Source organism: Phocoena sinus, chromosome 1 (assembly GCF_008692025.1).
Source record: "Phocoena sinus isolate mPhoSin1 chromosome 1, mPhoSin1.pri, whole genome shotgun sequence".
Classification (NCBI taxonomy): Eukaryota; Metazoa; Chordata; class Mammalia; order Artiodactyla; family Phocoenidae; genus Phocoena; species Phocoena sinus.
Window position 1 is genome coordinate 7179144 of NC_045763.1, and position 22404 is coordinate 7201547.

Sequence of the window (22404 nt, forward strand, 5' to 3'; positions counted from 1 at the left end):
GGGGTCATAATGGCCCATCTACATTTGGCAGGTTCAAGAACTGGACTTCTTCCCCCAGTGTATCCAATATTGATACAGTTTAGAGATAGCTACCAAACTCACAAGAGACTGATGTATAAACCTGAGGTGGGACACTCAGTGTACTGAAGATTTGCGTTTGCCTCTGAAAGGGGCAAATGGGAGGCACTGAACTAGAGCTCAGGGAAACGGGCAAGAGGCCCTCGGGATTTGCGCCTCAAGCTTTGTAGCCCGATATCCCTGTTGTCACAGGAGTAGATGGAACGAGAGCTGGAGTCCTTGGTCCGTGGATCAGGCCGCCATCTTCCCGGGTTCTGTGTCTGCGTCCTCACTCACCGCCAGCTTTTGAGCTTAAGCAGTCCTTTGCTCAAGCAAGGTATGATCTCACCTATGGGGTTATAGCTAGTTCGGGTAACATTCTGGGTCCTACCACTTCCACCACCCCCTGGTCCAAGCTGCATCCTTGCATTGACTCCCTAGCTGGTCTCCAGCTGTCAACAGCCTCTTCTCAACACAGCAGCTAAGAGGGATTCTGTTAGAAGGGAAGCACTGTGCCCTCTGCCTGCACAAAGCCCTCTGCCGGTTTCTTGTCACACTGAAGACAAAATCCAAAGCCCTTCTTTGTGGCCCTCAGGGCCTGGTGTGCCTGCCGTCTGCCCACCTTGCACTGTCTCCTCGGCCTCTTCCTCTCTCTGCTCTGGCCGTACCGCATCTCTGTTTTTCCCCCGCCATGCCACGCATGCTCAGACCTCAGGGCCTTTGCACGTGCTGTTCCCTCTGCCCAGGACACGCTTCCCTTTGAATAGTCACATGCTTTTCTCCTCCCCTTCCCCCAGGTCTCTGCCCATGTATCACTGTATCAGAGAAGCCTTCCCTCACCACCTTCTCCCATCCCTTGCTCTGTCCTCACTACTCTGCTTCATTTTTCTTTAACACTTATTACCTGGCCCTACGTTAGATATTCATTCAGTCAACGCTTGTTTCTTGAGCACCTGCTTTGTTCCAGGCAATGTTCTAGGCATGGGGGCTCCCACCGTGAACACACAGATAAAAATCTCTGCCCTGAAGCTTGCATTGATTGTTCAAGTGATTGTTACGATGGCTGTATGTCTCCCCCACTAGACTGTAAGCTCCACGGGGGCAATGATTTCTACCTATAGAGTATGTATGTGCATAAGGTATATAGTAGGTGCCTAATAAATATTCTTGGAATGAATTCCAGCCCTGAGTCACCTTATTTGGACTTGGCTGTTTTGCAAACCTTCATCAGCTGAACATTTACAGACCACCTCTCAGATTGGGTCACTTCTGCAGGTGTCCACCTTGTAGGTTTTGTCAGTTTTTGCTGGTTTCCACCTGGGGAAGATGCTTTCTGGGAGCATAGGTGGAACATTCTCCTACTTTCTCAGACACCGACCATCTGTGGCCCCCAGTTTCGAATCATCCACTTCATTGAGGTTCTCGGGGACTAAGGAACAAAGAAAGGATCCCGGGAAGCCCGCGCTCCCCAACTGGGGTTTAGCAGGTGCTTGTGGGACGGGTAAGTAAACAACTCAGGTGTTCTTGAGCACCTACTGTATACACATAGGCCTTGAGCATGGCCCTTTGGGGCCCACTTTCTGTGTTTTCCACGAGCAAGTCTGGCCAGAAGGGGTCTGTGGGAGATGGTAGTACCTGGCATGAGAAGCTGGGGTCTGTCCAGGTCTTGAGCGACGATCCTCACGAGAACACAGAAACTCCACCCATTAGAACAGGTTTGCGTTCGGCAGCAGGTCCGGTCACACTGTGCGTTAGCCTGGGGCCCGGCTGGCCTGAGCCAGAGCCCCGTGGTGTGACGTCTTAGCTGGCAGACGGGCACTGACCGAGGGCGTGAGTAAGGGGCTGAGTGGCTGGGATGCTTTCCTGATAACACAGAGTGCGCAGCCTTTGCCAGCTTGTCCTCGGCGTGTTGACGTGCCCTGTGGAAAAGCTGGGACCTGGGAATCCTAGCCCTGCCCTGCACCCAGAGTCGGGGGTGTGTTGGGCGGGGGTCCCCCGTGACCTCGGCTCACGCACAGGCTCATTCTCAGACCAGCGGCAGCTGTGCATGTGTTGGTCAGTCCCTGCCTGCGCCGTTTCGGGTGCAGGGATGAGGATGCGGGCCCGCGTTTCGAATTCCTCCAGAGAAACTCGATCTACAGGTGCCGTCTCAAGGCAGCGGGGTTGCCAAACCACAGCTCTTCGCTTTTCGGAGGAAAGACGAGGGGGGTGGGGCGGGGAGCAGAGAACTCAGCTCTAGAAGGCTCCACGCTCCCCACATATGAATATCGTTAGCTGTGTACCCATGTGTAACCCTGGCTGACGGGCCTGGCTCTGCCCGCCAGGTCTCTGCAAGCTCTGAGCTCCTCTCTGCTCTGCAGCCCCTTTCCACACTTGCCTCCTGCCGTGTGGATTTCGGAGAAGCGCATGGTTTTCATCCATTTATGTTCTTTTATTTGTTGCGAAATTCACATAACAGTGACCTTTTTAAAGAGGACGGTTCCGTGGCATATAGTACATTCACGATGTCATGAAGCCACCACCTCCATCCAGTTCTAAAATGCTTTCATCCCCTGCAAAAGAGACCCTGACCCATTAGCCGTCACTCCCCATTCCCCCTCCCCTGGCAACCACCAAGCTGCTTTCTGTCTCTATGGATTTGGCTATTTCATAAAAGTGGGAGCGTCACCTTTTATATCTGCCTTCTTTCACCAGCATAAAGGGTTTGAGGTTCCTCCATGTTACGGCAGGTGTCAGTCCTTTATTCTTGTTTATGGCTGAATGATATTCCATTGAATATATATTCCACAATCGGCTTATGCAATCATGCATTGATGGACATTTGGATTCATCCATTTATGGTTTTGTAACAATAGGACAACAGTAAGGAAATGTAGCTCATCCCTCTAAACAGAGAGGCATCATATTTCCACCTTCCTTTTCATCTCTTTTCCTGCATGTGCCTGTATAATTTTTTCTAGATTTTACCTTAGGGCAGATACAGCTGTGTCCTTCCTTTTACTTAAGATAGCAAACCTTTTTCCGTGCCTCTCAAAGAGTGATCCTTTCAGCTAGCATCTTGGATGGCTGTGTCCATCTCCGCAGACGTGGCTGGGGAGCCCCCTTCCTGCCTCCTCGCATCACCCCCACGTGACCAGCTGGTGCCGTGGGAATCTAGCACCCGGCCGCTTCCACTTGCCTGGAGGTTCAGGGTGAATTTATCCACCGCCCGTGGGCTTGCTGAGAACCCCACCCCCCCCACTCCTCCCCGCCTTGTCGAGTTATCAGCCCAGGTGTTCCGGACTTTCCAGGTTGACAGGATTGGCGGAGGAAGACCAGCAACCTAACAGAGGAAGCTCCTGCAGGCTATTGTGGCTTTAAAGGATGCTTCAGTCCTTTTTTCACCAACTGGCCTGTGAGGCCCAGGGATTTACCTCTCCCTTGGCAGCCCGTTGAGTTCCGTGAAATCCCACCCAGGGTACGGCGATCAGGTTGCACTAGGAGACGCACTGCCCCTTCCTTTTAGAATCCTGTCCAGGTTCATTGGCTGAGGTCCATTCAAGGTCCAGTTGACAAACCTTCAGCCCAACTAGCTGTGCGGAAGCTCCTGAGCGCCTTCAGACCCCACGGTCAGTTCCAAGGTCGGGAAGCCTTTTGGTAGGTTACTTTCACGTTTGATTTTCTTCTTCAAAAAATGGACAGTGAGGGATGGGGGGTTCTGAGGGCCCAAGATTTTGAGGGTGATGAGAGGAGAGGTGGCCGTGAAACTGAAAAGAAACACGGGACTTCCCTGGTGGTCCAGTGGTTGGGACCATGCTTCCGTTGCAGGGGGCATGGGTTCAATCCCTGGTCGGGGAACTAAGATCCCGCAAGCCACACGGTGTGGCCAAAAAAAAGAGAAAAAGAAAAGAAAGGAAGAAAGAAACGGCTCTAAGGCCAGCTTGTTAGGGAGAAATTCTTAACCTCCCACACGTGACCGTCATTACGGTCAAACAACCCAGATGTCCTTCTATAAGGGAAAGTTACCAAAATTGTGATAATGAAATACTCTGCAGCTACTAACGCATAAAACTGATGTAGGAGCTGATATATTACGGCTTGGAAAAAGTGTGTGTGGCGTGATCCTTTGCCGTAAGTGGGCGGCCCCTGTGTCTGCATTTGATTGGGAGGGGGACGCTTTTAATTTATACTGTATACATTTCTTTGAGATTTCTTATGAGCACGTATAACATTTGAAATATTTCAAATCAAGACAGAACAGGAAATGTTTTTAAATTGTGTTCATCAATCCAAGCCTGTCAGTTCTCACTTAATGTGGATTTGAGATTCCAGAATGTCGAGCTATAATTCCTTCAAACCAGCAGTGTCCTAATCCCCTGGAGGGCTCATTAGTATGCAGAGTGCTGGACCCCATCCTCAGCGTCCCCGATTCAGGAGGTCAGGGGTGGGGCCCAAGCCTCTGCATCTCTAACGGGTGATGCTGATCTGCTGATCCGGGGACCCCACTTTGAGAACCACTCCTGTGACCCTGTTTGCAAGAGAGCATCCCTGCGGCCTCTCCCCGCTGTAGACATTTTACGGGACATCTGCCCCTGCTCTTGACCTAAAGGGTTTACGTTATTTAATGGGGTTTTAGAGGTTGTACAACCACAGGTGGCTTTGCTGGAGCGGTGGTCTCACACGATGGGACTGGGCTCCTTGGGCCACACCGTGAGGCCTTAACTCGCACCTGTCTTGGTATTCCCTGGCTGAGCGCTCTCTTGCACTTGGCATTCAAGATTCTGTCCTTTGCTTTATCTCATGTTAAAAGGAGGCAGGAGGGGGCAGGGAGCAGCATGTATTAAGCACCTACTGTGTACGCCCGATGCTGTGTTGAGTGCTTTAGCTACCCTGAATGCTGCCCTTGCCCCTCCTTTTACACCCCCGCGTGGTTTGAGAGCATCACCTGGATCTGCCGGGTGGGATGAGGGGACCCGGGCCCCTCTGCCTCTCTGTGAGCTGATTCCTCTCGCGACCACGTCTCTCCCCGGCCTCCCTCCTGCTCATTCTCCCTGAAGGGATGTGGGGCGACCCACATGATCACTCTCAGAGGCGACCTTTCCCAGTTGGCACATCCCGCTGAAGGAGGCCAGAGTGTCACCTGCTCCCGCTCAGGCCTCCGGGCCCTAAAGCCTGGGCGTGGCCAGACTTTGTTCCAGGGACCCTGATGGAGGCCAGCGGCTGGTGGAGTGAGCGGGTAGGCGAGCATCCTGCGGGAGGCCAGGGCCTCCAGAGAGGACCCTTGTTTCCCTGTAGAGCCTTCTCCAGGTGCCCACCTCGGGGAAGGTGAGCCCCACTTTTCTCGGGACCGGAGTGAGCTCACTGGGGCCACCAGGCCACCCGGGGATTGTAGGCTTCTGCCACCAGCCAGGTGGGGTGAGGAAACACCTGCATCCCCAAGCCTTTCCCCGTGGGCACCCATGGGCTTTCCCTCGGGGGTGGCTATGGCACTGTCCTCCGTGCTGCCTTCCTGCCCCCTCTCCACGGGGCCCCCCAGCTCCTGCGTGGACCAGGCAGGCCCACTTTGATGGACCACACAGCCTGAGCAAGGTTGGGGGTCACCATCTAGACTTCGTTCCCTCTGCCGCTCAAAGGCACATCTGCCGCTGTCTCAGAAAACTTTCAGGAAGGTCGCTGTGTGTCATTGTGTGTCACTCAGCTCCCTCCAAAGAGCAGAGCTGCTCATCTGAGCAAAGCACAGGCCGTTGCCGTTATAACCTTGACTCGGCTGCAGCCGTGACTTTTTTTTTTAATTTTTAGTCTCTGAATGAATGTTGATGCTATTTCCCAGGGACAAGGCTCAACTGATACGAGCCCTTTCTGAAAGTGCCATGAGTAATCTGGGTCCTTCCGTAGGTGTTTACGGCAGGTGCATTTTTTGGTCTTTTCAAGTCAGAGGCTAGAGCTCCGGCCCGTGTGGGATTTTCTCTCCAGAATCACTCGTCAGAACTTTCCAGAAAGGTCCAATACTTTTGGTGGATTCTAGGGCCAGACACTGACTTTTACATCCCTGCTGGAGCAAGCTTTCCTGGGTCTTCCTGGGTATCCGGGAAGGGTGCAGGTGAGATGGGGTAGCGTTAGGGTTAGGGTAACCACATAGCTCTTGTCCTCTGGCTGGTGGCACCTTGGCCGGGGCTGCGTGGCCAGGCTGCACGGAGCACGCCCACCCTGGGCACTCCCACCACCGAGATGTGTTCCGGAGCCCCGGCTGATGAACCACAAAACCCTAACATACAGGCTGCAGAAGTTGCGTCCTGATCTAATAACCGATCGCTCAGGCCTGCTTCTCTTGCAAAATCCTGGGCTGCAACCAGCGATGTGTGAGGTGGGGAGGCGGAGGGAGGGAGCTTATTTGATCTGCAGGTGAAAGGAGGCTTTATAAATAGGTCACCTTGTTCCACATCCTGAGTTTTATTCTTTCCCCATCTTGGGTCGAAACAATGGTTTTACTGTTCTGGGGTCAGTCAGATGCACTGAGGGGGAACTGAGCTGAAAGGGGGTGAGTGTACGTCTGCCACTCCTCAGTGGCTGCCTCTGTGTGTCCCCTGCCTCCCACCCCTGTTCCATCCATTTGTCACCGGTCACCCTAGCCATGTTTCCAACAGAGGGTATTGCTCGTTCAACAAACTTTTCTTTTTTTTTTTTAAACAACAAAACAAAAGGATAATTTTTAGTAGTTCCAGGGCCAATTGATCCGAACGTGCTTTTTTGGAAGGCGGAACTGCGGAGCTGTGGCTTTAATTGAAGGGACAGCGTCAAGTTACGGGCAGGTGCTGAGTGAGCTGTCCCAGCTGAGCCAAGGTTGGCATTCTTGCCCCCTCCAGCCTCTGCTCCCCCTGCCCCACCCCTGCCGAGGTCCTCCTTCCTCACCTCCCCACCTGGCCTTGGCAGGGCACAGAACCACGTACAGCTGCCAGGGCTGGGTTTCCAGTCTGAGCACGGAGGTTGGGGGGCAGGACTTTTCTTGCTTGGGGCCCATGGAGACAGATAGCTACCCCATTTTTGCTGGGAAAATTAAAATTTGTTATGTGGAAACAGTATAATTGGAAGTCTTAGGAGAACTCATTATAGAAATACTGTCCCCTTTGGGGATGTCCCCAGAGCTGTAGCCGGGAATTCTTGTCCTTTTATTTTAAATGCCCTAGTGTCTCCATGTGTATCTTCCAGGGTAAATTAAACATTTATCCTGTGCTTGCTTTATAAGAAGTGACACACGTGGAGAGCCTGTAGGAACAATTGCTCTGGGGACAATTTGCACTTGTGACTGTAGTGCATTCAGTCAGTATTTTGCAGCTGTTTATTCTTTGCTTAACCATTATTTTCATTGCAAAAGGGAATACATGCATTAAAAATTTTTTTTTCATTTCAAAAAGTCCTTAAAGTGAACGCATCTTTCCTCCCGCCACCCCCCTCCAGGACTAACCGTTGTGGAAGGTTTGGTGTTTATCCTTCTAAACCTTTCTCTATGCCTACGGACAAACGCGCACAGATAGCATCTTTTAAAAAGTCTGTTCTTACAGACATGGGATCATGCTCTGTATGGTGTTCTCCGATTTGCTTTTTAAAATCTAACAGCGTCGTGTTACATTTTGTGTTAAATCAGCACATCTGAGGGGCTACCTCCCTCTCTCCAAGGCTGCTGGAGTTCATGGTGAAGTGAGCATCTTTGCCCACATGTCCCTGGGCAGGGCTGTAGGGTTTTGTAGACCAGACCCCTGGAAAGCTGGTCGGTGGGTGATTGCGGCATATTTTACACCTGGATGGGGACTGCCACATGGCACCCGCACGCCGAGAAGCAGGTCCCAGTTGGGGTCTGTATGGGATACACGCCCACACCTGTACACAAATGGCTTTTTCCCGACATCCTTTCCAGTTCCCCTTAACCTTTGTTAACCCTGTGCATCCCACAAGGCTTGCTGGTCCCCCGTCACCCATAGAACTCTGCCAGCATCACTTTTCTCTGTGACTTGCATAGTGAAAGCCATGGGTGTATCCAACAGGCGTTCTCCACCACATGTGCCCAGGAGACACGGATAGGAGCATGCCCTTCCCTCCCCCTTCAGAGAGAATCACTGCCTTAGGTCATTAAAGGCTGGGTGCCCTTCACCCAGCCCACTGTTCAGACCCGCAAACAGTACGCTTCGGGGATGTTTCTTACTCGTCCCCACCCTCTGGGCACCACTGTCCAGTCCTGGGCTTCCTTCCCTGCACGTCTGCTAATTCTGGATCTGGTTGTCCCTCCCTCCGAGGGCACAGAGGGGCCACCTGGAGGAGCCCAAAAAACTAGAGGGCAGGTGGTTTGTGAGGCTTTGGTCCTCCTTCCTGTGGATAGCTGTGGTCCCCAGCAGACCCTCTCTGAAGCAGGGCTTTGGGGTAAGAGTACTGGTCCCCGGACCCTGAGCAGAGAGCACTTAACTGGCTGCCGGCGGCAGCAGCGGGAGGAGGTGCATCCACTTAGAATTCCTCTATGGACGGGTGGCTCTGGTGGATTCTTGGGAACACTGCATGGAAGGCTTCTGCCCGTTAGAGGGTCCAAGTGGCATCCTTTTTCACAGTGAACCATGAACTGACCTTTGACCCAGTGAGGATGATGTGTGTGGCATTGGGGGAGAAGGGGGTTCTCAGTAGGTGGAAAGTGTCCAACCAAGTCAAGCCATAGGGCTTCGCAGACCTCCCTCCCCCTGTGTCCCAGAGCTTTTTTTTTTTTGCGGTACGCGGGCCTCTCACTGTTGTGGCCTCTCCCGTTGCGGAGCACAGGCTCCGGACGCGCAGGCTCAGCGGCCATGGCTCACGGGCCCAGCCGCTCCGCGGCATGTGGGATCTTCCCGGACTGGGGCACGAACCCGTGTCCCCTGCATCGGCAGGCGGACTCTCAAAGACTGCACCACCAGGGAAGCCCTACACACGTATTCTTAGTCCTGGTTGGGATACTCATCCTGCTGTATTTGACGAGGGTAATGACCCGCCCACCAAGCACGAGAGTCCCCTGTCCCGCCGGAGCCCAGGGCATGCAGGTGTGTCTTCTCACCCCTTTCTGGCTACGTCATTGGTCATTGGGAAGCACCAGGTGCTGGAACCTTGTTTGCAGCCTCAGGGACTGAGGACAGTGAGAGCAGTGTCTTATTGGGGCGATCAGAGGTTGGGGGGCAGGACTTTGTTGTCTGAGGGTTGGCTTGAGGCAACCCTGAGGAGGAACGGGTGGATGTGATCTTAGGAACACGTAGCTAATGTGCAATGCTTTCTGGGAAAGAGCACTGCCGTCACGGCACTGAAAGGGAGTGGGGACCGCTGGCCACGGCACTGCCTGGACCTCCTCGCCTCCCTCCTGCTCTTTAGCCCTGATGCCACCACAGCTGCTGGAGCTCTGAGTGTACACACACACACGTGTGTGTATGTGTGTCTGCGTGTGACTGGTGGGGAGTGGTGGCAGCAACAAGGCCACCTCTGTCCCCCACTTCTCTCTTCCAGCCCCGCAGGGCAATACACGGCCACGCCCTCCGCCCCCTCTGTGGCTTTGCTTCTCCTGGGTGGGGATGAGGGCTGGGTCCTCCCACCTCCTGGGGACTCACCAAGGACCTGCTGAGCCAGCCCAGGCCCTGACACTCCTGTAGCAACTCTAGGCCCTGCAAAGCCTGGACATCCGCACTTGTGTCTCAGACGCAGGAAAGGGGGCTGGTCCCGGAGCCGGGGCCTGTACTGCTTCTCCCACTTCCTACCTGAAGTTTGGTGCCCACCGGGGACTCCCACCTTGGCCCGGCATTAACAGGATCTGCACAGGCCAAAACAGCATCTCCACCACTCGGCACTTTTGGATGGTGTAACCCACTTCCCCTCCCCCCTGCCCCCCCCCCCCCCGCCCGACTTTCATGTCCAGGTATTTTAACGAGAGTGTCAGCAGTTTTGCTTGGGTTTAGAACAGGGACCAGTAAGCTATGGCCCCTGGGCCAAATCCAGTCCCACTGTCTGTTTTTATAAATAAAGTTTTATTGGAACACAGCCATGCCCATTTACTTACATATTGTCTAGAAAGCCTAGAATATTTACCATCTGGCTCCTTATTTTCTGGCCCCGGCTTAGAAGGGACCTTAAACTTGATCTGCTCTAGCTCAGCATTCCAAGCGCTTGGGTCTGGCCCAAAGACAGCGTCCATCTGTAGGACCAGGTATGGTGACCAAGAAGATGGCTAACAGTGATCTTCGTTCAGTGTACGGAGCACGGTCTAAAAATAAAAACCAAAAAGTGAAAATGCCAGTTTTCCAGGTCCTCTCTGGAACATCGTCTCAGCTGAGTCTTAGGTAAGCGTGGGACACCCATCTTACAGAGGAGCAAACTGAGGCTCAGAAAAGCTAAGGACGAATCCTAGGCAGAGGAGGCCGAGGATTGGAAGCTGGGGGAGCAGGGCTGTTGGAGGAATGATGCAGAGTCAGGTGGTGAGGTTGGGGCGGAGCCTGGAAGGGAACGCCCTGCCAGGCTGCAGTCCCCAAAAAGAGGGCTAGTGGATCTCTGCGGCCACATTTGGAAGTAGACGGAAAGCGGAGGGCAGCTGGATGGCTTTAGTGGCCTTGCGTGGCAAGGAGGTGGCTGCGTGTGGACAGCAGGAGGTGTTGGCCTGGACACAGGGTGGGGTTGGGCAGGTGACAGGTGAGTCAAGAGTGGCCCTAGGGTTGCCACAGTGATTGGCCACCTAGGAGGTGACTCAGATGGCAGGACGGCCCAGGAACAGCAGAAGGGGTGGCTCACGTCCCTGGCTAGGCCCCAGGGTGCCCTTGTGTGGGAGTGGTCCCGAGATGCTGCAGGCATCTTTGCCTGCCCTCTCTGCCCCCTCTCCCCAGCCTCTTCCTCCCAGGGACCCCCCTGTGCTCAAGGTCACATGGTCCAGGGGCCAGAAGGGCTCCCCCGCTTGGATGGTTCCCAACATGGGGGGCCAGGAGGGTAGGAGCTTAACACAAGGGCCATGTAAGTAAACCTGCTTGGCAGCCAGGAGGTAGAATCTCAGAAGGGGAAGAGCTGGTGGAGCTGACCTGGACAGACAGCCGACAAGTCACTGTGAGGTTACGTTGTCTTTTCTGACCCCTTGTTCTGAGGCTGGACTGACCTTGCTGCCACGAGATTCCTTTTCGCCTCCGTCTTGTGCTTTCCTACTGCAGTGATCCCTGTGCAGGGCCCTTTGTCTGGCTCGGGGGTTGGCCGACTACCTGCTGGCCTGTTCTTGTAAATAAAGTTTTATTGGAACTCAGCCAGGCTCACTTACTTATGCATTGTCTGTGGCTGCTCTCGTGCTACAGGCAGAGCTGAGTAGTTGTACAGAGACTGTTGGGCCCACAAAGCCTAAAACATTTACTAGCTAGCCCTTGACAGAGAGAGTTTACCGGTCGTGGTCCAGCTGAAGTAGGAGTTATATGTGTGCACAGACCCAGGTTTACTGGCCCATGAGCCCCTCTCTCTCTCTCTTCCCTTCTCGTCCCCCCCACCCCTTCAACCCTCCCCCCAACCTCTGACTTGTCCCCAACCTACTTGTTGTGGTCCTTCTCTGTTCCCACCCATTTCTCTCCAAGTATTTTAAATTAATGTGTTAGCAGGACTTCTCCCCACCACCTTCCCTTCGCACACAGCCCACCTGCCCCGGGTCTCCTCTCCCCCGACCCCCAGCCTCCCCGTGACTCTTCCCACCTGTTCCCATGGGTCGTGGGTAGAGTGGGATCTTCAGTACCGTGAGATTCTGGGAGAGAGGTCCTTCCTGCTGTGAGGCCAGAGCCAGCCGACAGGACGGCGACAGACTGCTTCACTCCAGGAAGCGGTGAAATGAACTCTCTTCAGATATTAATCCCCTCCTTGTCCTCCCAGAGAGCTGACCTGTGTCCCCACAGGGTCCTGCACAGAGAGGTTGCTGGGCACCAGCCAGAGCGGGTATCCAGACAGAGATGGGTGTGGGTGCGTCTGACTTTGAGATCTGCCTTGGACCAGCTTTCCCCCGGCTCAGAAAGATGCTGTTGGGGAGGCGTGGAAGAGGGGGGGGTCAGGGAAGGCCAAGCAGCCAGTCTCTGCAGTTACCAGGACCGCGTTTCCACACCAAAACCCAGGCTCCCCGCATCCTGGTAATCAGGCCCCAGAGCCATGGGTGCTCGCTCAGCAGGGCCCTGGGGGGAGTCCTGGAGGTTTCGATGGCTCTTGAGAGTTGATGGGACTGAAATCTTGAAACTGGGATTGTCCTGGGAGTTCTAGATCGTGAGGTCACCATATCCACAGAACTTTCCAGAACCAGGGTGGTTTCCTGGCCGCCGAGGGACCCCTCAGCTCTGTACAGCTTTGCAAACATTTGACACGAGGGGTCCCAGCCCCCCTCTGAAGCAGTGCCCATGAGGGAGCCCCTTGTTCCACACCACAAAGGGGAGGGCGAGAAGGGTGACCTGCCCACGGAGGTAAGGAGGTCCGGGCCAAGGGCTCCCACTCGGGTGTCTGCCGAGAGCCAGTCTCCAGGGGCCCTGGCCACCCTGAGGACGGCGTCTCACGGGGTCTCTTCCCAGCTGAGAGGAAGGCGTCTCCAGGGCAGCCAGAGACCAGACCGGCGTCCGCCCCGCGCAGGTCCCGCCCCTCCTCCCGGCCCTGCTGGTGCCTGGGCGCCCGACAGGGAGGCCAGCGGTCCCAGGTTCCCAGATTTCCCGCAGCCGGTGGTCCCTGCCCTCGCCCCCCGGCAGGCGCTCTGTCTTCTGCCACAGTGAGACAGCAACACGCCCGCTGCAGCCCCTACACTGGGCTCCTTTGTGTTCTCCTTGACCCAGGCTCCATCGTGCTCCTCGGAACAAGTGGCCCTGGGATGCTTCTCCAGCAGGCGCCGATGGCCTCTTGCCCAGCTCCTCTGTATCCTCGTTTGGTCGTGTTTATGTAGCCAGGAGCCTGCCTGCTCCCTCGTCTGGTCAGTCCTGGGAGCCCATCCCCCCCCAAACCAGGCAGCCAAGAGCCCCTTCTGCGCGCCGGGGGCGGGGGTGGGGTTCTGATGGCGGGAACTACCTTCTCTCTTGAGTGAGTCTCGGGAAACCCCGGTAGCTCGCGATTGTCCCTTCTCCAAGGCGGACACCGGGGACAGGCGTGGCAGGGATGGCCGGAGTCCTGCCCATCGCACATTTCAGCCCCTCCCCCTGGTGCTGCCGAGACAGAGGACGATGGACGGATGCACCGAGATCTCTCCTCCAGCCCAAGGCTCCGATTTCCCTTAAAGGAGCCAAGGGATGGTGGAGCCAGGGTGGGAGTGAGGCATCTTGGAGTCGGACTTCCTCCCCAGATGGGCTGTGGAGACCCGAGGAGAAGTTGAAGAGTGTGGGCGGGAAGGGGTGGCCGTCTACGAGTTGGTCCAGAGCTACCGGGGCTGAGAGCCTTTGCGCCCACCTGACTCGGGGCCCGCTGGGGGGTTGCTGCGGCCCCAGGGACCGCTGACCAGGAGCTTTATGTGCACTGGGGTTCCCTCCCCTGGTGCGAACCGGCGGTACGTCTTTGGAGGCGGCTGTGCCGGAAGAGAGAGGGACCGGGAGGTGGCATCTCAAACAGCTTCTGCTGACACTCGGGGGTTCACCTTCCTTCCAAACAGCCGGCGCAGGGAGTAAGTGTCCCCTTGCTTCGACCAGGAGAGATGCCCACTGCACTGGGCTGATTTCGGCATCGGGCCACCTTGGCCTTCTGCCCTGAGAAACCGTGATGAGGTATTTGGTGAGCCTCGGGCTGGGCACCTGACACAGTTACGAGTGGTGCCCACCCCAAGTCCGCTTGTCCACGTAGACCGTCAGGTGGACGGCCTCCCTCCTCTGTGCCAACCTAGCTGCGGGGACAGAAGGGAATTTCACTGTGTGCCGAGGCTCTGGCCTGCCCGGAATCCGGTGTGATAGGAGCCCGGAAGGCAGACTGCTGGGACGTGCCGGCGTGACACGAACCGAGTTAGTTTCTCCCCTTCTCTCCGCATCTCCTGCTCACTTGGCCTCCTGTTTCTCCTTCCATCCACTAGGCAGTACCAGATGCTCCACACCGGGCAGAGGCCGCCTAGCAAACTCCCTTAGGAGTGCCGTCCAGGCCTGATTGGGAAACTGGAGAAGAGGCCCCGTGATTGATGAGTTTGCCTTGGGCGTTGGTGACCAGGTGAAACGGGAGGCCGACATGGGTCAGAAGGTCACTGGAGGTATCAAGACGGTGGACATGAGGGACCCCACGTACCGGCCCTTGAAGCAGGAGCTCCAGGGTCTGGACTACTGCAAGCCCACCCGCCTGGACCTGCTGCTGGACATGCCCCCCGTGTCCTACGACGTCCAGCTGCTCCACTCCTGGAACAACAATGACCGCTCGCTCAACGTCTTCGTGAAGGAGGACGACAAGCTGATCTTTCACCGGCATCCGGTGGCCCAGAGCACGGACGCCATCAGGGGCAAAGTCGGGTACACACGCGGGCTGCACGTGTGGCAGATCACGTGGGCCATGAGGCAGCGTGGCACCCACGCCGTGGTGGGGGTGGCGACGGCAGACGCCCCCCTGCACTCCGTGGGGTACACGACACTCGTGGGGAATAACCACGAGTCCTGGGGCTGGGACTTGGGGCGCAACCGGCTCTACCATGACGGCAAAAACCAGCCGAGCAAAACGTACCCAGCCTTTCTGGAGCCGGACGAGACGTTCATTGTCCCTGACTCCTTCCTGGTGGCCCTGGATATGGACGACGGGACCCTGAGCTTCATTGTGGATGGACAGTACATGGGAGTAGCTTTTCGGGGACTCAAGGGCAAAAAACTTTATCCCGTAGTGAGTGCCGTCTGGGGCCACTGTGAGATCCGCATGCGCTACTTGAATGGACTTGACCGTAAGTGTCTTCTGCTCTGTCTGCGGTGGCAGTGGCCCTGGACTCCCTGTGTCCCCTTTGGTCCTCGCTGGGCCCAGCTAGAGTTTTACAGTTGTTGAAATTTAAATGTCTTTAAGTAGACATCCCAGCATTCACATCCTCAGAGGTGACTCTTGCCTACCTCTGGTTAAGTGAGGGTTTCTAGCCAGAGTCTGCAGAGTACATGGCAGCACCTTGTGGATGGATGGATGGATGGGTGGATGGATGGATGGGATGGATAGGTGGGTGGATGGGTGGATGGATGGATGGATGGATGAGTGGATGGATGAGTGGATGGATGGATGGATGATGGATGGATGGATGGATGAGTGGATGGATGGATGGATGATGGATGGGTGGATGGATGACTAAAGGAGTGAATGGATGGGTGGGTGGATGGATAGAAAGGTGGATGGATGTATGGGTGGGTGGATGGGTGGGTGGATAGGTGGATACATGGGTGGGCGGGTGGGTGGGTGGATGGATGGATGGATGGATAGGTGGGTGGATGGATGGATAGGTGGGTGGGTGGGTGGGTGGATGGATGGATGGATGGATGGATGGGTGGATGGATGGATGGGTGGATACGTGGGTGGGTGGGTGGATGGATGGATGGATGGGTGGATACGTGGGTGGGTGGGTGGATGGATGGATGGATGAGTGGATGGATAAGTGGATGGATGCCTAAAGGAGTGAATGGATGGGTGGGTGGATGGATAGAAAGGTGGATGGATGTATGGATGGGTGGATGGGTGGATGGATGGATGGATGGGTGGATGGGTGGATGGATGGATGGATGGGTGGATGGATGGGTGGATGGATGGATGGATGGATGGGTGGATGGATGACTAAAGGAGTGAATGGATGGGTGGGTGGATGGATAGAAGGGTGGATGGATGGATGGATGGGTGGATGGGTGGATGGATGGATGGATGGATGGATGGGTGGATGGGTGGGTGGATGGATGGATGGATGGATGGATGGATGGATGGATGGATGGGTGGATGGGTGGATGGATGGTCTTTGATAAACATGGTTTGTTTCTGGTTGACCTGCCTCCAGGTTTGATCTGCAGCTGGCCACATTCTAGCACAGTAACCAGCATATTATTGAGCTGGGTTTTGCAGCTTTGGGGGTACTAGGGCCTCTCACATAAATGAAAGCCAATGGCCTCTCATTCATTAGACAGGTTTAGGGTCTTTCCTGGTGCTGGAGCCTTCTGAGTGGGCTTCTTTGGGACACAGTCCCCCGCAGGGGGTTTGTTCAGTTATGATGTCAGGAGGCCTTTGGAGAGGAGAACATGGATTAGAAACAGGCTGAATCAGCGGCAATTTGCACCTGTCCCTTTGGAAAAGGGAGTGGCCTTTCTCAGACCACGTGTGAAAATAGCCTACCTGTGGCAGCACTGCCCTGGTTTGGGAAGTGGAGGGCTCTGTGGCTTTATGGCTGGGAGCCCATGGTGGCAGGAGGCCCCAGCGTTCCAGAACCGTCCATACCCATGCTCAACCCTCACTCCTTCATGAGTGCCTTCTACCGTCTGCAGATCTCACCTTGGAAGGGGGGGCGGCTGGAAAGCTTTGTCCATCCGTGCACTGACCTCTTTAAGGGGTGGATATGGCCTGGCACCCGAGATCTAACCCCACCTGCAGGCCAGGTGAGCCATGGGGGAGGCCGAGGGTCAGGAGCACAGATGCTTCCTCTGGTCTTGCAGCCTCCAGACCTTCAGGTTCCCCCACTCTTCCTCTTCCCCACTTTAGTCTTTGGAAGATACCAGAAAACATCCAGGACCATCAGTCAGAGCGAACTCTTAAAATGTTTCTCTTTGGAGGCTTCTGCCGTCCGTCTTTCCCTCGCTGCCACTCTCAGGCTTTGGCTGGGCGGTGACAGTGAGCCCACAGCCAGGCGGGGCATCGCCTCACCTGTGCAGCCTGCACCCTAGGTCCTGGGACTCCTGGCTAGGTGTGCATCCAGCAGGTAACCTCTCTGAGGAAGTAACCTCAGACCTGGTCTAGGGAACCAGCAGGGTGAGTGCTGTGAGTCTTGTCTCTCCAGGTAACAGGGTAGAAGGTCCACAGCCACATCTGCCCCGTGTGGGGATGGGCAGGGATTGGAAGCCCCAGGACCTCGGGTCTCAGAGGACCCTGCCTGCAGCTCTGTCTGCCTTTTCCCGACAGAGAGTGACCGCGGCCCCAGGGAGTTTAATGCCCACTGTGTGCCGACAGATGGGTGAATTGTTGGGTCCGCTGCCTTGTTGCCAGGCCTCTGAGACTGTTGGCCTCTACAAGAACAGGGCAACCCTGTCCCCTCTGGAAACAAGTCCATCAGTGCTGGGGGTTCACACGGCTTCACTGTTTACATGCCCAGCTCCAAGGCAGAACACAGAGCCCGGAGCGGCTGGGAGGGGGCTGGGGCCTGTTCCCCCCATGGCAAGTCAGGGCCCAAGCAAGCAGAACTGTTCCCCTGCGGAGCCAGGGCGAGGCTCTGCAGCAGTTCTGTGGAAACAGTCCTGGAGGCCCAGACGGGCGTCATCAGTAGATGCCCTGTCAGCTCTGCATAAGATGGGAGGTCAGATGCTTTCGGAATTTTTCTTGTTTGGGAAACTTAAAAGGGGGTTGAGGGGGAGAGGAGTAGCGTGGGCATGCAGTACGAGAGGCTACCCCTGCGCTGGACCCGGGGGCAGGGGGGAACCGGAAGTGCCCAGAGGCTTGGGCCCCCTCGACAGTCTTGGTTACGGATGAGGACGCCCCTCTCTCCCCACCATAATGCCAGGCAGTGCCGGGGCCCCCTTGGCTTCTCGCCTCGCCGCTCCTGGTCAGACATGAAAGAGCCCCAGTCTGCGCTGCTGGCTGACTTTGGAGGATCCGGATGGGAAACCCCGTGAGGGTGGGGCAGGATCCCCAGCCACTCAGGACGTTAGATCTCATGTCCTAGAAGGGTCACTCTGGCTCCTGTGTAGAAATGGACAGTAGGGGCAAGAGTGGCCGCTAGGAGGTCAGGGAGGAGCCGAGGCGTTGTCCAGGGGAGAGGTGATGGGGGTGAGGGCCAGGGTGGGTGCCATGGATGCGGGGAAGTGACACATCCTGGTGGCTCTGCGGGTCTGGAGACAGGGTCCAGGACATTGATCAGTGGAGATGGAGCTGAAACCTGCAACCCCTGGATGAGGTCACCAAGGAGAGGAAGGAGGAGAGGGCCGTGGCCGAGCCCTGGGGCGCATCACCGGGTGGACGATGGGGAAGGGGAGGTGGAATAGCCGTGGGGCTGGAGGGGAGAGTAGTGTCCTGAGCACCCAGTGAGGAAAGGATACTTCAAGGCCACAGTGGTGCCAGATCAAGTACACTCACGGCCGAGACTTGTCCATCAGCTTTGGCAATGAGGTCATCAATGGTGACCTTGACGAGGGTCGTCAGGATGGGGTGGGTCCAAAAGCCTGAGGGAGGGGCTGGTGTAGAGAGGAGAGGAGGGTGGTGTGGTCATTTCCTGGGGCCCCAGGAACAGATGGCCGCCAGCTGGGGAGCTTAAAGCAACAGAAATATGTTCTGTGCCGGTTCAGGTGTCCGAAACCAAGGCGTGGGCAGGGTCGGTTCCTTCTGAGGGCTCGGAGGGGAGTCCGTCCCACGCCAGCACGCCTTGGCTTGTAGACGCATTGCTCAGTCTCTGCCTCTGTCATCCCGTGACCTCCTCTGTATCTGTCCTCTTCTTATAAGGACAGGGCCCGTCCTGCTTCAGTATGACCTCTGCTTAACCAATTACATCTGCAAGGACCCTGTTTCAAATAAGATCACATTCTGAGGTTCCAGATGGTCCTGAATTGGGGGGGGGGGGGCAGTGCTACTTCACCCACAGCACGTCCCCCTCCCTGTGCTACCACCTGCAGGGGAGACGAGACAGTGACAGACAGACAGCCCAGTGCTCAGATGGTGGAGTGTCTGTGGAGTGAAGTCAGGGACACCCAAGTCCTCTGCCCAGGAGGGTTTGCTTGGCTTTCCGCTGCAGCTGAGGGAGGAGGAATGTCAGGGTCCACCCAGGGGGAGCAGGCAGTGACAGACAGAAGGTCTGGCCAGATACATCTTCTTGGTGTCAGGCCTGGGCCGGGCTCTGCTCTCACAGTCTTGGGGGTGATTTTGATCTGTTAGTGCTCCCTGGGTTGTCTGGAAAGTCTGCTCTCTCCTTCCCCGCCCAGCCCCACCCCATCCTGGCCGCCAGGTCCTGACCTCAGCAGGGAGCAGCTGTTTGCAGAGCGGGTCAGCCGGAGTCACCAGAGGCCTGTGCCTGGCCCCCTCCCCTCCACCCCGGCTGCTGCGCTGGGCATTTTGTCCTCCCAGCCCGCCTTCCCCGGGACGCCAGGTGTACCCTCCCCCGCAGAGTCTCTGCCCCAGTGCTGGGGCCATGGGCTGAGCTGGCCGAGACCAGAGCAAAGGCAGAGTGTCCCTATGTGACCTCCACCACTGTCCAACCGCCTCTGATCACAGGCTACTGGTTCTGACTCTTTCTAGGGGCTCAAGACTTCCAGGGCTAAGGCTGCAACCAGAGGGGCTGCTGTGTCACCTTGCTCTTTTCTGGGGTGAAGGGGCAGTGATGGTCACTGTAGGCGGTGGGGGGGGGGGGGGACAGGGCCCAGCTTGGCCCCTAGGTCTGCCCGCCACGCTCCCTGGAGATGCAAGAGGGAAAAGGCCTATTGCAAGCAACAGACTGGCCGTCACACAAGGGAGGGTCCCTGACCCGTGGGTCCTCCCTCCTGCTGTTAATGGTGCCTCCCACTAAGGAAGCATTGCCCTGCAGTTCAGCATTTTCAAATTCTCCCCTTCTTTGGCTCCCAGATACATTTGGTGTGGTTTGTCATGATTGTGGGTTCAGGGAAGGCCCACCTCTGTTCCTGCTTTTTGCCTTGGTGACCTCCTCCTGTGGCCTCCCAGCCTCCTGGGATGCCCACACCTGACGCTGGCTCCTTCCTTCCCCCATTCCAGCTGGGCTCTGGGCGAGCTCCTCATCGGGCGGACTGATCACCCTGCCCTGCAGGGGCTTCCTTCTGGGGTTGGGGGGAGGTCACATGAAGACAGCATGTTCTCAGAACTGGGAAGCAGAGAACCAAGTGTGCCCACGTTACCTGACCGGGTGTCAGGCATCCTTCCCCAGTTGGCAAAGACAAGAGGTTGGTGTTTTCTTTTGCTTCTTTTTTGTAAAAACGCCTTGAGGTAAAGGGAAAATACACACAGGTCCCGGGATGGTCATCCTCCACCCACGACTTTCTAGAACACATTTCTGGAGCGTTTTCACGGCAAAGTGCTTGCAGGAGGGAGCATAGGGCCAGTCCCGGCAGCTGTGAAGGCGGCGGGCGGGAACGTTGCTGAACCGGGCACTTCCTGACTTGAGATGTTCATCCTTGACCTCACAGACCCGAAGTTCATTCACAGCCTGTGAACTGGACCCGGCGCCGGGCTCTGGGGCTCCGGCTGGGTTGCAGTCTCTCGGAGAACTGAGAGGTGGCCCCGGCCGTGCGTGTTCAAACAGGCCACCAGGTGGCCGCTTCTCCTGGAGATACAGACGTGGGCACGTGGCCTCGTGCAGTTGCTCAGCCTTCTGCTCCCAGGAATAGCGCCGGCCTCGCTTCCTGGTCCCTGAGCACCACCCCTTCTCATTCATATAAGCCATGCACAGGAGCGGGCACCTGGGCTTCCCAGAGGTGGGCGTGGCGGCCAGAGACCCCTCGCGCCTCCGCGGAAGAGCGGTGGGCACCGACCACGCGGATGGAGCCGGATGCAGAACCTGCAGCCCCCCAGGCGAAAGGACTGAGGTCGTCGGGGAGGCCTTCTGGGTCCTGTGAGCGACCAACCAAAATCTGTGGGACAGACGTTTTCCTTGGCACCGTGCCCATGTCCGTTTCTGTAGCCTCACGCACGGTCTCTGCAATCAGACCATGACCCTGGCCATCAATGTTTTGCCCTCCCGCAGGATCAGTGGCAGTGGGGTGGGAATGACCTGCTGTTTAGAAACGTTTCTTCCTGAGGGTGTTGGTAAGTTGACCCGAAACCCATTTAGCCAAGAGGTGGTGACGGGACCTCCCTCTCGGCCCTCCCTCCCCCAGCCCGGCCCCTCTGCCTCCCAGTGGGAGCTAAGCCACATCCTCGTGGGAGGGGGTGCCGGAGGAGGATGGAGGAGAGCTTCTGAGTGGAGGAGAGGAGCTGAACGTCCCCCCTCGATTGCTCAGAGGACCACTCACTCCTCAACCACAGGTCCGGCCGAGAGCTGCTGTGAGGCGTCGCTGGCCTTCAGGAGCTCAGCCCGTAGGACTCCGGGGAGGCTTTGGTCTACATCCTTCATCTCCAGCTGGGGAAACTGAAGCCTGGGTGGAGGGAGCCATCTGCTCGAGGTCAGGCTGCTGTGCAGGGTGAAAGTGAGGGGCCAGATCTGGGGCCACCGAGGTAGGTCGAGGTCCAGTGAAGGAGACCCAAGTCTCTGCGGGCTGGCAGGTGGAAGGATCCCAGCCCAACCCACCAGGTCTGTGGAATCCTTGACCCACAAAGATGGAAGGTCATTTAGTTCATCCTCTTGCCTCCAGGGAAGGCCCCGTTTCAAAGCTTTCCATGAAAAACATTTACTACTTCCGTCCCGTCTCCTGTGACTGCCCATGGGAGGTGAAGAGCCATCGTTTGTCTTCTTTTAAAGCCTGGAATTTAGTAAATGCACTATCAAGCCTAAGATGTATTTTTTTTTTCTTTTTTTTTTTGTGGTACGCGGGCCTCTCACTGTTGTGGCCTCTCCTGTTGCGGAGCACAGGCTCCGGATGCGCAGGCTCAGCGGCCACGGCTCACGGGCCCAGCCGCTCCGCGGCATGTGGGATCCTCCCGGACCGGGGCACGAACCCGTGTCCCCTGCATCGGCAGGCGGACTCTCAACCACTGTGCCACCAGGGAAGCACATTTTGTTTTTTTTTAATGGCAGCTTTATTGCGATAGAATTCACATGCCATACATTTCACCCGTTAAAGCGCATGACGCAGTGGTCTACCGTATGCTCACGACTGCAGCCATTGCTGCAGGCCATCTTAGAATGCTTTCATCACCCCAAACGGAGCCCCTACTCAGTTGCTCCCCGTTTCCCCCAACGCCCCCAGCCTTAGGATTTGGCCTTCAATCACCGAATTTTAATTATTTAATTTAATTTAATTTAATTTATTTATTTATGGCTGAGCCATGTGGCTTGCGGGATCTTAGTTCCCTGACCAGGGGTTGAACCCAAGCCCTCGGTGGTGAAAGCACCAAGTCCTAACCACTGGACCGCCAGGGAATTCCCAATAACTGAATTTTTAAATGTTATTTTTAATATTCTGAGACACACTGGTGAATATTACAGAACTTGCGTCCACTTTTTATTGGTGGAATGGGATCTCAAGGGAAATGGTGGGGGGTTTCTCAGTTTTTCGGTCCGACCTTTATTTTGTTCACAAAGGAGTTGGGGAAGACCGTGGATGAGGCCAC

The 22404-nt window shown here is 56.2% G+C and overlaps 1 protein-coding gene across 3 annotated transcripts in view; it reads left to right on the top strand.

Moving 5' to 3' along the window:
• The window catches only part of SPSB1 (splA/ryanodine receptor domain and SOCS box containing 1), a 69081-nt gene that overhangs the window by 43679 nt on the left and 2998 nt on the right, over window positions 1–22404 (top strand). Inside the window, exons 2-3 of one of the 3 annotated variants that reach the window (XM_032609021.1) lie at window positions 12855–12988; window positions 14069–14911. In XM_032609021.1, the coding sequence (XP_032464912.1) occupies window positions 14218–14911 (694 nt within the window). In that variant the 5' untranslated portion in view covers window positions 12855–12988; window positions 14069–14217. Of the gene's footprint in view, window positions 1–323; window positions 395–12854; window positions 12989–14068; window positions 14912–22404 lie in introns of those variants that run through there. The other 2 variants (XM_032609030.1, XM_032609012.1) reach the window with 2 other exon arrangements.